We start from the raw sequence: 15,150 nt of genomic DNA, 5'->3' as shown, positions 1-15,150 counted from the left end.
CTTATTGGAGAAGGAAGTGGATCTTAATAACTTATTGTTACTTTTAGTAATGAAGTTGTTGAAAAGGATTTATTATTATTATTCATTAGAGAACTAATGGATATAGGAGAAGAAATACTATTTTATTATTGAGGAGATAGAGCTAAAAACCTATGCAAGGGTTTGCTCTCTTCATTTTATGTATGGTTGGATTTATGAGGAGCCTCTCCCCTTCGAGCTTTGTTGACTATCTTTTCGAAGGCTTAATAGAAATTTTTAGGGTTCTTGCTTATCATATGTAAAGCTATGCTTTATTTCTAATTGTTGTTGGTGGATGCTGAAAAATCCTTTAAAATAACTTGTTTTGAAGGGCTATTTGTGAAGGGGATATCTACGACATTCAAAGGGTTTAATATGAGATTTTTTGCCCCACTTAATCTCCTTTGATGTCTTATTTTTGAATGTATTATCTTTCATGTATCATCTTGTTAAGTGTAGTTGTTGAATAAATACATCATTGTTCACCCTTGCACCATTATTTGAGAGTAGCAAATTTAGGGCCTCTCCAAGTTTTTTTCTACATCATTTAATAAGAAGTTAAAGCTTGTTGTGGCATGACTCTGCTTGACCATTCATATATTTGCTCTTTTGACTCCATTTTGCCCAATATTGGATAGGCACTAGTCCCTTGTCCTCCATCACCCCATTATTTTTACTACACTACAAAAAGTAATGTTTTATGAAGCTATCTCTTCACTTCACCATGAGCCTCCTTATCATAGTCTTAGCAATCCTATTTTAGGGAAGTCCCCCTTGTGTTGGAGAAGAGTCAACCTTAAGTGTGAGCGAGTGCTATTAAGGTTATAGAGGGTAACCTTGTTAATTTTTCATCTTTTTGTTTTATGCTGCAACTATTACTTCAACAATATCCAATAACATTCAATTTCTCAATTTCACATCTTCAAATTTTCAATGACAGTAGAGCAACAGTAGATAGAACAAATAAACAAATGCACAAAGAAAGACAACCAAGAGACAAGAGACACAAGCTTTGGTCTATGACTAGGGCAAAACCCACTATGGGGAAAACCCTTGCAAATCTTCTTCCAATATATTGTCATCAAATGTCCAGCAGAGAGAGTACATCATTCATATCCAATATGCCAACAATGTAAAGTCAAATCTATGCCAAAATGATGAAGAAAAAGGCACATCTAGTTGACTGTCAAATCTGCAAAAAGTCAACAGTAGTTGACTGCCCTAACCAATGAAGTCAACAACAATCAATCAAGGTCAAATCACCCCTTCAACAGCTCGATCTAGGACAGTCAAATTCGGCCTTTGAAGCTGGTCAAAGATAAGTCAAAACAGTTCCAAAACAGATGGTCAAACTTGGTCAACGTCTGCTCTGTTGCGTGCGGTTAGACTCTACGGTCAGCCTTAGTCAAAGTGCCCACAACTACTCGGTTTTAGTGCTAAGAGTTGCAGCCTGTAAAAATCGAATCTTTGGTGGAAAAATCACAGTCAAAACATGCCTAGAATGCCCAGGTCAATGTTGGTCAACCCTGTAATTCAGCTCTGTAATTCGGCCCTACAGTCAACCCTGTAATTCAGCCACTTGTACTTCGCATGAGAGAGAGAGAGAGGACTTTCACTTCTAAGTTGTACGAACCAATAGGAGAAGGAGAGAGAAGATGTTTTGTGGATTGAAGTGGTGCCAAATGAGGATGAAGGTCTCTTGTATTTATACGAATTCATGTGGGTGAAAAGACACGTCATTTGGGCTTCTTGAGCCTACATGAAGTTGAAGCTGACCTTGACAATTTGCTCATGAGTGGGCTTTAATTCAAAAACACACTTCTCCTTGTTCGATTTGAGTGATCTTTAGGTCGATTTTGGTCCTCTCGAAAAGAGGAATTCAATACAATAATTATCTCCATCAAATGAGCTGTCCAAAGTGGAATTTGACCCTAGTTGCATAATTTAACACTCCCTCTCAACTAGGGAGAATTCCACCTGTCAATATTTGTCCATCGATCATCATGTCATCCTGTCATCATGTACCATCTCTGCTTGTCTCTGCTCATCTCATGCTAAACATTCTCGAATCTAAAGAAGAAGAAATGTTGCAGGGGAGCTCCAGCTACCACCCTACCTCTATCACCATCAGGGAGACTCTGCTACCACCTGAAATCATCATTATCATCATCAGGGAGCCATAGCTACCACCCAAAACCAAAGACAATGGGCGATAGCAACCTACCCCAAGCGTGGGGATCACACACTATCCCAAAGTCCCTAACAATAGGTGAGATCAACTTATCGGAGGTAAGGATCACACTCTACCCTATTGTCCATGATCATCCATCTTAACCCTAAAGAGTTAGATGGTAGAACACATGCATCCACCAACTTGGGCGAGATCCACCTACTGCAAGGGGTAGGGATCACACTCTATCCCAAGTCCCTCAACCCATTGGCCAGATGGGAGAGGTTATCCCATAGAGTGGGCAGGACGCTAACTGGGGCATACTTTGACTAGGGGAGATCCCAGGTCTCAACATCCTATTGGTTAGAGGTCTCTCATCCCCAAGAGCCCTATAGCTCCATTCCACACCCTGGGAGCTCAACCAAGGGGAAGAGCACTGCTCAGTGTTCTTGATCAGCCCGAACCCTTATTCGAAAGGGTCATCTCAACCAGTCCAAGCTGCTCTCTGAAGACCAAGAACTTCCCTTTTGGCAAAGCCTTGGTGAGGATATCGACTATCTGCTCATTTGTTGAAATGTGGAGGAGTCTCACAACTCCTCTTTGCACCATGTCACAGATGTAATGATATATAATCTCGATATGCTTGGACTTGTCGTGAAACATAAGATTCTATGACAAACGAATCCCACTCTTGTTGTCGCAATAGATGACTGTCGTGTCTAGAACCTACTCAAATAGCTCTCCAAAGAGCTTCCTCAACCAAACTACTTCACAACTCGCAAGGCTAGCTGCAATATACTTGGCCTTAGTAGTGCTAAGGGCTATGGATTTTTGCTTCCTGCTCATCCATGATATCATGGTAGATCCCAGACTAAAACAACATCTGGAAGTACTCTTCCTATTGACAACATTACCAGCCCAATATGCATCTGTATATCCATGTACCCTAATGTCTCCAATGACATATCTCAGACCAAGTTTAATAGTCCCAGGTAGATATCCCAATACATGCTTGGCAGCAACCCAATGTACTTGGTGAAGCTCAGGCGCAAACTTGTTCAAAGTGTTAACTGCGAAACATATGTCAGGGCGAGTGTTTACAAGAAACATCAAAGCACCAACCAATTGTCTATACTCACAGGGGTTTTCTAGGTCTGGTCTGTCAGCCTCTCCACGTAGCTTCTTGAAATTCATCTCTGTAGGTGTAGGCAAGGACTTGCACTCAACCATGCCAAATCTTTCCAACAATTTTACAACATATTTTCCTTTCCAAAGGAAAATCTCACCCGACTTTTTCCATACTTCTAGTCCCAGAAATAGTGCATCAAACCAAGGTCTTTCATCTCGAACTTGAAAGCCAACTCCCTCTTACATTCTAGAATGATATGGTTTGCACCTATCATGAATAAGTCATCAATTTATAATACCAAAATGAGAGGCATACCTTGGATTGTTTTGAAGTACAAGTTTGGATCAACATTGCTCCTTGTGAATCCCTACTTTATCAAATAACTTTCAATACGAGCATACCAAGCATGGGGGCTTGCTTCAATCCATAGAGAGCTTTCTTTAATCGACATAGATGGGCTTTCCTATGATGAACTTCAAATCCTGGAGGTTGTTCAATGTACACTTCTTCTTGCAACAAACCATGTAAGAAAGCGGTCTTCACATCCATTTGATGGAGAGACCATCCCTGACTGGCAACAAGGGCTACTATCCAATGAATGGTTGTGTATTGTTTCCAGGAGCAAATATATCAATGTAATGTTCTCCCCCTTTTTGAGAGAATCCACGAGCTACGAACGTTGCCTTGTATTTTTTGATGCTTCCATCAGCCCCATGCTTGATCTTATAAAGCCATTTGGAGGTTACCACAGATCTTCCTTTTGGTCTCGGCACAATATCCCATATGCCATTTTTCATAATAGACTCATATTCTTTGGCTATTGCATCCTTCCAGACTTATTCCTTCACAACTTCTTCAAAGGTACTTGGTTCAGCTTGAATCATCTTACTCATAGCTACAACATAAACTTGGTACCTGCATGGCTTCTTGCTTTCCCTGAAAGTTCCACGAGCAACATGTTTCTCGACATCTTGTAGAGTGTCCTCGAGCCAAAGTTGTCTTTTCCTTGTAGAGGGACCGCATGGAGGAGGATCCAAAGGGTCCGTAGGCTCCACGGGATCATCAAAGATGCCCTTCTCAGATTTAGGCATGAAAGGACCTTCTAGAATATCCATATCATCACTCTTGTCTTCAAGAGGAGGAGGTAGAGGGAGGTCGCTTGCTTTTCTAAGGGCAACATCTTCATCGAATGTTACATACCTGCTAATTATAACCTTCCGTTGACCATAAATATATATCCTAAATGCTTTGGAATCTTCACTATATCCAACAAACGTACCTTTCCTTCCTGTAGCTTCTAGCTTGTTTCTTTTGTCCTTTGACACATGGAAGTATATGGGGCAGCCAAAAATCTAGAGATGACCAATATTAGGTTTAACACCTATGAATACTTCCTTGGGAGTTTTGTTGTCCAAATCTTGATGAGGCAGCCTGTTTTGAACATATACCGTTGTGTTTGTTGCTTTAGTCCAAAGGAACTTTGGCAACTTTTGATCGTGGAGCATGGCTTAGAAGTAAGCAGAGATGTAATTTTTGTTGAAAACATTGCCTTCAGGAAATCCAAGGATCTCCCATCCAATTCTGATGAGGAGGATCTTCCTATATTTGAGGAAGAAGTTACTAAGAAAGGAGAAGTCTCTCATCATGAAGAAGAAGGTCCCAGTGAACCAATCACTCTCCCTGAAGGAAAAAAGAGACCTAACTAGTTAACTTCTACACTTCAAGAAGCAGAAGGTCACACTACAAGTAGAACATTCATGGAAATCAAGAAACCAAAAAGATAGTCAGGATATGCAACATACATATCAAAGCTTATTGAAGATGAACCTTCGACTTTTGAAGAAGCAGCCAAACACCAAGAATGGAAGAATGCAATGAATGAGGAATATCGATCTATTATGAAGAATGGAGTTTGGGAAATTGTCCCAAAACCGGAAGACAAATCAATGGTAACCTCTAAGTGGCTATATAAGATCAAGAATGTTGCAGATGGAAGCATTGATAAAGTCAAGGCAAGATTCGTGGCTTGAGAAGAAGGCATTGACTATGAAGAAACCTTTGCTCCCACAACAAGGTATACCACGATCCGATCTTTGATATCTCTGTCATCATCAATGCAATGGAAGGCACATCAAATGGATGTCAAAACAACATTCTTGAATGGTACCATAGATGAAGAAGTCTACATAGAACAACCATTGGGATTCGAAGTAAAGGATAGAGAAACTCATGTTTGTAGATTGAAGAAGGCACTTTATGGCCTCAAGCAAGCTCCTAGGGCATGGTATGCCAGAATGGATGCATACTTGCAAAGGTTGGGTTTCAGAAAAAGCATGACAGATCCCAATCTCTACATCAAAGTAGAAAATGACGAACCTGTCATCATTCTTCCATATGTAGATGATCTTCTAATAGCTGGCGTTGAAGAAAGAATTCAAGAATGTAAGAAGTTGTTGGCAGCTGAATTTGATATGAAGGATCTAGGACTTATGCACTATTATCTGGGACTGGAAGTCTGGCAGGAACCGAATGAAATCTACCTGGGACAAGGAAAGTATGTGATTGAGTTACTAAAGAAGTTTGATATGATGGAATGCAAACCCATGACAACTCCGATGATCACAAACTTGAAAATGTTAAGAAATTCTGAATCTAGTCCAGTGGATCCTACTAAGTACAGACAACTAATTGGCTCTCTGATGTATCTGGTGAATACTCGGCCAGACATATGTTTTACAGTGAATGTTCTCAGTCAGTTTCAAATAAAGCCAAGACATGATCATTGGATAGCTGCCAAGCACATACTGAGATATCTGCAGGGAACCATCCACTATTGCCTAAAGTATGAAAAAGGAAAAGATGTTCATCTAGAAGGATTTATTGATTCCGATTGGGGAGGCAGTGAGAAGGATGGAAGAAGCACTATTGGAGGATGTTTTAGCCTGGGATCCTCCATGGTCTCTTGGATGAGAAAAAATCAAGAGACAATGGCTTTAAGTAGTGTTGAAGACGAGTATATTGCAGCCTATGAAGTAAGAAGGGAAGCGGTTTGGTTAAGGAAGATGTTATCTGATTTGTTTGCAGGACCGTTGGACCCTACCATAATACATTGTGATAATACCAGCTGTATAAGACTATCTGAGGACCCGATATTTCATGGGAAAGCGAAGCACATAAACAACAAGTACCACTACATTCGAAAGCTAGTACAAGATGGTGTGTTGAAGCTAGAGTATATCCTCACCAATGATCAAACTGTTGATATCCTGACAAAATCTCTTCCTAATAAGAAGCTTGTGTATTTTAGAAACAAGCTTGGATTGGTTGACATATCTTCCCTAGTTGAGAGGGAGAGATAGACACATCGTTCTTGTCTTCATTTTGGAAGAAAGAATGGAGGATTAAGTAATCATTTGGCATCCGATACTCTTTGAGGATGTGTAGGGCATCCAACATAAGAGTAGGCAAGAGGACTGATATTCTTTAAGGTCTCGGGACCCAAGATAAGAATAGTCCTAGAAGGTCATTCTCGTGAACACCTGGGTGGGTATGTACCTTGAGAGACAATGATGAAAGTGTCTATAATTATTGGTCTTGCCAACATTGTGCTTTGATCTATTGAGAGATAGAGTTGTTAGTCAAGGCCTTGCTATGTGACAATGTTGGTTATAATGATGCTATACAGATGGGTTACTAGTCAGACTCTTCTTGTGAAATCTCTTTAGTATTGAGAATAGCCATGTACCATTTATGAATACCTCCCTAGTTAAGAGGGAGTGTTGAAGAAAGTGTAACTAGGTTCAGTCTTCATTGTGACTTGTAATTATGATTTTATGTAAAGAAGAAACAAATGTATTTATTGTATTCCTTGCATCATGGGTTTCATGAGCAAGAAGTGTTTTTCATAGGTCAAAGACTTCTTCTTGATGTCTTTAGGATTTGTTGTCTTGTCATAAATATAATAAAGAAGTCATGAAGTCATGTTACACATGTCAAAATTGCACTCCAAGACATTGTCACTATCCCTCTTGCAGTCGGCTAAAAGGAAGACAATATTCTCCTTAAGGAAATGTTGGCTTATCTCCAGGATCTCATGTCGGCCTAAATAGCAAGCATAAGTCACTATATATATATATATATATATATATATATATATATATATATAGTGACCTCACCTCATAAACGACAAGCAATCTCAGACATCTCTGATCTAAGAGCGAAGAAGAGAAGGGGTATTACAGTGAGTAAGGAAGGAAGATACAAGTGCGTACATATCTCTTGTGTTCTCGAGCTATTTTTGTCTAATCACTGTCACATTAGCGAAGGGCTGAAGACTATCCCAAGACAATGTTAACACAGTTAAGGGCTATATTAAGCGTTGAACTGTGATAGACAAAATACCGAAGTCAGAGAGGCTCTCTGGGACTAGACGAAGAAATCATTGGAAGCCGAGGACTGAGTCTAGGACTGCGAAGAAAAGGAGACCGAGACTCTCCAAGTGACAGTGCCATAACAGTGCGAAGGAGAAGGACTGAAGTAATACAGTGTGAAGAAGGAAGACTGTGATATGAAGGCCGAAGAGTGCATGAGATAGTGACAAGTGTCTTGGAGGTAAACTTGTGTCAAGTATCTTTGTCAAGGGTCTTGGTATTCGTCAATTAAATATCTATAAGAAGAGATTGAAGGGTTTTCCTCTCAAGAGGAGAGGTTTTGCCCTGGCTTGGAGCCTACATCTTGTGTACTTGCATTTTGTTGATCTTCTTGTTTTGATAACTGTTTGATGATTGAAGAACACACTAACATAAAGAAGTTAACTCAAGTAAGCAAAAGACATCACAAGCAGTTATCATAGAAGGAAGAATCATTAATGTTAAATTTCCCTAGATTCTTCAATAGTTGTGATATCTGTAGCATCCAAAAGGAACATCCAAATAATCTAATGTTCGAGTGAAAGAGGGAGATGATTGTTAATAATTTGGAAGGATTTGAATAAACCTTGCCTGGTGTCGATGGCGACCAAAATCTGAGCCACTAAGTAGACACTGCTCTCTAGATGGTTTGGATCTCCCATAATGTAAGACCATATGGCATTGCCAATGGATTTAAACCCATCTTCTTTCCGCAACTCTAAGGGAAGATTGTGGTGCTTGACCCAAATAGGGATATTCAGTTCATATTCGTTCATGCATCAAAAAGTAGGTGTTAGGGTTTGAGTCCTAACCAATGTTTTAAAAACCGGAACCAGTGACCGGACCGGTCCAGCTATTGAACCGGGTTTCGATCCGAAACCGGTCGAACCGGGACTGGTAAGGTCTAAACGCACCGGTTTTTAAAAAATAGATTAAATAATTATTTTTTAATGAAAAGAAACTATTTTTAAGATTTAAAACCATGATCCCAAGCCAATAGAAACAAAATATGCAAGGTTTGCTCATCTATATACCATGTAAAGGTGAATATATCAAAATGGCATCGAGTGCAATACATATCCACAACAAAATACATAATAAATGAGGCTCTAAATGGCCTCTAGAGTCCAAAAACAATGCTCTAAACTCTGGGGTCACTGACCTACTACAAGTCTACATATCAGTGATCAACAACATGATCACTCCTCATCATGATCAAACTCTTCGCCACTACTAGACAAGAGATCATCAACATGAGCTACATAAAAAATATGGCTCAGAGTTTGAGGACTCCTAAAACTCCTCTACAACTTTAGTAGAAGTAGCAAAAATAGACATCAAAACTACAAATCACTGATCAACATGGTCACTCATGAAACTCATCATTGATTCAATCCTACTTGAAATACATAAACATCATCAACAAGAGATACATAAACATCATGTAGCTTAGAGTCTTTAGACTTGGATTGCTCAACCTTATAACATGATAGAAATTGAAAAGGTTTAACATGCCTAACCAATGATTTTGGTTTGAGTGAAGGGTTCATCTCTTCAACCTTATTATGTGGTAGAAAAAGATTAGCATGCCTAACTGGTTGTTTTCCTTTGAGTGAAGAGTGCATTCTTGTTAAGGACATGGTAGAGGAGTTCAACAATCAATACCACCAACATCAACAAAGTTCAACAATCAATGCCACCAACATCAAGGTTCTTAAAGGGCTTAATTCTCTTGATCAAATGCCAATCTCATACCCTTACTCATGATAGAATCAAATGGAAACATTGCAAACCCCCAAACTATGAAATCCTGAAAACCATTAAGTTTGCTGAATTTTGAGTGAAATCTAAAATTCTAGTTTCTCCATATGAAATCCAATGAGGTCGAAACCACTCTCAAACATCCCGAGTTATTTCATGGTAATGCTAAAAATTTAAGTAAAAGGACGAGTAAAAGTGACATATTAAAGGAAATGTCACTTTTACTCATCCTTTTACTTTAATAATTTAACATTACCATTAATTGCCAACATTGCTAGGGTTGAGATGTGTCAGGAAAATGAGAGGGTAGGCATGTTTTTCTTGGAGGGACTATATTTGGAGGAAAACAACCCCAAATTTCCCTCAAAACAACTTCAAAACTCAAAAAATGCATTCTGTGGGGTTTATGGTTGCCTTGGCAATAAATCGGCTGGTTTGACCATAAACCGGCCGGTTCCATCCTAAACCGGCTGGTTAGGACCAATTTTTCTAATTTTTTGGCGAAGGGAGGGGTCAAACTGGGGTTTTCTGCTGGTTTGACCTGGTGGGCTAGTGAACCGGCCGGTTTGACCGGTTACTGGTTCAAACCGGCCAGTTTTTAAAACACTGGTCCTAACATGCTATGATTAAAAACACCTCTGTGACAGAATTTTATGAGCATGCACATCGCTCCAAAAAATGAAAAAGGATGAGCCCCATGGCAAGTAGTGGTTTAAAAGCTGATATCCCAGAACTGATGCCCAATTTTGTTGTGTCTAGGAACATAAGTCTCATATTGATTCTACAACCATAAAAATTACCAACCAGAGTTTCATGTAGTTCTCCAAAATATCCTTTCCCACTGTCAATGATAAGGAGCCTCAAGAGCGAGTGGTCTTTCTTTGTTTGCGTCTCTTCTGCAGAGAGTTGGAGCCAGGAGAAAATCCCTTCAGTTTCATCGTCTCTAGACCAGAACCGAAGAAACCTACTCCTTCAGTAGCTTGCAAAAAATTTGGTGCACCACATTGTGAAGATGATCCACCTTCCAAGGAATGGAGGGGAATGGATTGTGTTGAGAGAGGTTTTAGAGTATAAGCATTCAAAATAATAGTCATTACTAGTGTGTGATCGGGGGGTGGTTATGTTCGTCTGTTATCTGTTCAGTGATTGTGTGTTGAGAGAGGCTTTATAGTATCAACATTCAAAATAATAATTACTAGTGTGTGATGATGGCTCATAAACAAGTATTATGTGGAGTCTGTCATTTACATAGTCCTTTTGATTTCCAACTTGTATAATTATGCATGAAGCCTTTTAAATTGTCAGCGACTCTCCTTTTTGAGTAAACAATTTCTTTATATTTTTTATTTACTTCTCTTCTGGTTATGGCTTTCTTATTCCTTCCATATTCCTACATGTCTAAGTTTGATAATAATGGCGGATGATGATGCAGACTGTCAGCATTGAGGAAAAATGTTCTTGCAAAATGCTATGGAGGTGATGTATCCAGAAAACGAAAGCTTCTAGAGAAGCAAAAAGAAGGCAAGAAGCGGATGAAACGGGTTGGATCGGTTGATATACCACAAGAGGCTTTCCACCAGTTGCTGAAAGTCTCATAAACATCAATTTAGAGAACTACCTGCTATGTAATTTTCCAAACTATTTAGCTTGATAAAGTGAGATATTATTTTCAAGAAGGCAAGATGCATTCCTATGAAAGCTCAAGTCATTTCAGGCCATTCACTGACAACTTCGGAAAATCTTGTATTCATCGGTGTATTCAAGGATGACTGAGTTTCCAAAATCTTATTGAGGAATTAAGCAAGCAATTTTTTTTACAAAACTCAGTGTTTGTTTGGCCAAGGAGTTACAGTTTTAACCAAAAAACCATATATAAATATTGGTGTCTCCTATAGGTAAAAATCTGCACTGTACAGGTTCTGTTCAGTTAATTATGGTTACAGCCAAGTAGAAGATGACTTATTTATGCACAATGCTAAACAATCTATTTGTAAACACAATTGATTTGTGACCAGAGACTAGAGTTATAAATTCATCGTCAAGAAATAACTATGATCTTAATCTGTGCCAAAAGTAATAAAAAATTCAGAAGGCCTGATCATAAGAGGATCTGGAACATTCTTGGAAAGTACTATATGGTGTTTTTTGATGGATTAGGTTGGTTTGGTTTCTGATATATTTTTTATTTGATGTGTAGATTTTCAGAACATTCTTCTTTGGGACTGATGATCTTTTAGCATTGAATGATTAAATGTGACAATGTAGCATGCTATATTCTCATTGTGAAGTATAAGAACCAAGATTGTTTGGGTTTGGTGGTGAGTGTGCGTTAATGAATACAAGTGCGTTCAGATTCGTTATTTTCTATTGGACTTTGGGGTGTGTCAACTGAGCAGATCATGATGGAGTATAATTTTGCTGGGTTACTATTCTGGAATAATGTAAGACGAGAAGATACAACGACTATAATTGCAACATCCTTTGCTGGTATTGCACATGGGACTGTGTGTTTGACAAAAAAAATAATGCATATTCTTAATATCAAGTAAAATTAATTTATCTAGATAAAAGTAAACACCTTTGTTGTTAGGGTTGCACGCTAACTCCCATAGTTAAGGGATAGGTTGTCACTTAGTCTGTTGTGTCCATCTCTATTAAATAAGGACCCCTAGTTAGTTCGAGTCCATAGTAAACCAATCTAATTTGCCTTATTAAATAAGGTCCACTAGTGAGTTGTTGACTACACTTGACTACATCAAAAGACCCCTACGCACACCTGAAACCATCCTTAAACCTACCAACTATCTTCTTGCTATAGTACACTAAGATCAACACTCAAAGATCACTCATGTCATAGGGAATCTAGTATTATGGCTAAGAGAATGGCCTATCCTCCTTAGCTCAAGGAAAGTTTCACTCAAGTACTATGGTTGGAAACCTTCTGGCATATCACAGAACTATGCTGACACCCCTTTACTCTTAGAAACCTATGAACCCTAGCCTATGTAGCCTAAATGGTGGAGTTAAAAAATCTTTTAGAATATCACAAATTTGGAGTTTCATTGGTGTGATGATACTTAGATAGCAGTAAAACTCCCATCGAAGTAAAAAAAAGTATGGGGCCAATGAGTGCCATTGCCAGAGATCTATCTCAAAAGATTCCTTGCACAATGTTGCGTGCAATGGCATAGCTCTCGAATAACTCTTTTTTGTGGACCCAACAATACCATTGTTTGGGACCTTTCCCAAAAGACTCTAGTGATAATGATCATGTTGATATACCTCTTGGATAGCCGTTTAGGTGGTCCTCATGGTCCTATGAAACATACTTTAAGCATGTAGCCGTGGAATTCATAATGCATGCTGATTTTTTTGGAGCCTTAGAAGGTCTTCTTCATTGGCTTGGTGTCTTGGCATGTAGAAGCTATTTGATTGCCTCTTAATGTGCTTTCTTGGTGGAGTAAGTGATTCTATTATTTCTTTCCTAAGGTTTTTTTTTTTTTTTTTGGTTGAAGTTAGGTACTTTGCATTATGTCAAATGACGATTACATAGACCAAAAATTTTCTGCCACTAGTTTTACTTGAAGGGAAACCAGAATGGTAAGGGGTCGGGGGGAAGGCGGTTGAAGGGGACCCTCCTTGGGGGACTTTCCTAAGGTTAATTTAGAAAATATATAATCATTACTTTAATTAATTATTGTGGACTATTAGGCCAAAGTTCTTAGGATAAATAGTTAAATTATTTAAGTGACTTAGATATAATCTCAATCGCTGATCTCTAGTGAGACTTAGGATTTAATCCTAGCCATTGTTTATTTAGGAGATTAAGGTTGGGGATTTTGGCTTAATGAAATTGTAAAATAAGCCTCGGGGAGAGGTGAAGACACATTACATTGAGGAAGTGATTTTCTCAAGAGTGAGAGGCTCGATTTGATTGAGGAGAATATAGGGAGATTGTTGAAAGGATTTTAGGAAGAAATTCAAGGAAGTCCAGTTGTAAAAAGGCAAGGCCAATTTTTGAGGCCACCAAATTATCCAGAGAGACTGAGTTGCATAGGTGTGCAGGTTGTACAAGAGGTTTGAGGAGGCCATGAGCAAGATGAGGAGGTTAAGCAACTTCAAAGGAAGCCGATAATTTCTTGGGGCCAATTCCTAGCTAATAGGTTGAATTCCCATAGGTCAATTTCCTTGGGGGCTGAGTTGCAGGTTTTCATACAATTGAAAATTTCTCTGTGGTTTTGGAAATTTCCATAGTTTAATAAAGTGAAGGAAGATTGATTCAATGAGTTTTATGTTCTCTTATGTCTCATTTCTCATGTTGTTTTCAACTGCAATTTAATTTTACAAGTTAATATATCAATGTGTTTGTTTTATCAACAATTTAAGAATTTATTTGAGAGTTTTTTTATAAAATTGTTGAAGTAAAATAAATCAGATCATGTATAAAAGAATTACACTGGTATCATAGCACTATGAACTTTGAAGAAGGAAGATTAGTGGCATAAGGGTTTTAACAACAGAATTTTATTTTGAGGGTTTTGTGGCTAAAGCCGATTTTGTAATATGGCATCATCAAGTCTGAGGTATGAAGATAGGTTGGAGGGCATTACAAACTTTAGTCCATTGAATTTGCAAGCCAAGAGATTCAAGTTCCTTTGGATGATACTCAAGTAGTTGAACATTAGATAAAAGGTATAAAAGTCAGGGGCATCATTTTGGATGGTGTAAAGGATCATAAAATCCATCACATAACAAAGAAGGATTCAACTAATGAAATGTGGGTGACCTTGACAAAGCTGTGCCAGAGTGAAAGCTTGAACATAAAGATGGTGCTAAGAGAGAAGCTAAATAACATTAAGATGAACAAATATGAGATTATGGCCTCATACTTTCACAATGATTCAACATGTTTGTGATGAACATTCAATTGTTGGGGAAGAGGTGGATAAGTTGGAGCTTGTAAAAGTAAAACTGAAAGGGTGTACCAAGTAGTGGGCTACATTTGTGACAGGTATCCTAGCCAAAGATAAGCTTCTTGAGTGGGTCAAATTATGGGATGATTTCATCCAAAAGGAGATTTGGGAGGAATCCATACTTGGTGGGCAGTGCAAAGGTGGAGATGAGGAGAACCTTGCTCTTATTGGGCATGCAAAGAAGGGCAAGGGTAAAGGCAAGTAGAACTAGAGTCGAGGAGCACCTTCACAAGGGAAGAAAGACATGAGCAAGATCAAGTGCTTTAAATGTCCTAAGTTTGGTCATTATGTCACAAAATGTCCTAACAAGAAGAAAGGAAAGGGGAAGACAACAACAACTGCATTTGCACAGATGGATGAGTTGGTGGAAAAAAACTGAGAAGGCATTTGCTCTAGTATTATGTCTTTCTGGCACCATTACAAGAGGGGTGTGTTTTGTGGACAATGGAGCATCTTGTCACATGATGGGATCTCGTGATGTCTTCATTAGTATGGCCAAGGAGCACAAAGATCTACATGTGGAGCTTGGTGACAACACCAGGTATATAATGGAGGGCATCGACAACGTATAGTTCCAAAGAGAGTTGGGGAGTCTTATGGAGGTGAAGGAGGTCATGAACGTACTTGGGTTGGAAAAGAATTTACTCTCAGTTTTGACCATGGAGGATAACGCACTTGAGGTTAGTTTCA

At 38.8% G+C, this 15,150-nt stretch overlaps 1 protein-coding gene across 1 annotated transcript in view; it reads left to right on the top strand.

Moving 5' to 3' along the window:
• LOC149182120 (Small GTP-binding protein) overlaps positions 1 to 11,621 on the top strand; it is a 188,200-nt gene extending 176,579 nt beyond the window's left edge. The window contains exon 11 of the mRNA XM_089416765.1: positions 10,920 to 11,621. Coding sequence (XP_089272891.1) covers positions 10,920 to 11,085 — 166 coding nt within the window. The 3' untranslated portion in view covers positions 11,086 to 11,621. The remainder of the gene's footprint in view (positions 1 to 10,919) is intronic.
• The last annotated feature ends 3,529 nt before the right edge of the window (positions 11,622 to 15,150 follow it).

The sequence above is a fragment of the Pinus tabuliformis genome, chromosome 3_2 (genome assembly GCF_031772625.1).
Source record: "Pinus tabuliformis cultivar Carrire ecotype Pingquan chromosome 3_2, CPIR1, whole genome shotgun sequence".
NCBI classification, from domain to species: Eukaryota; Viridiplantae; Streptophyta; class Pinopsida; order Pinales; family Pinaceae; genus Pinus; species Pinus tabuliformis.
The sequence above is the reverse complement of the archived record's forward strand: the minus strand, read 5'-3'. Positions and strand labels throughout refer to the sequence as shown.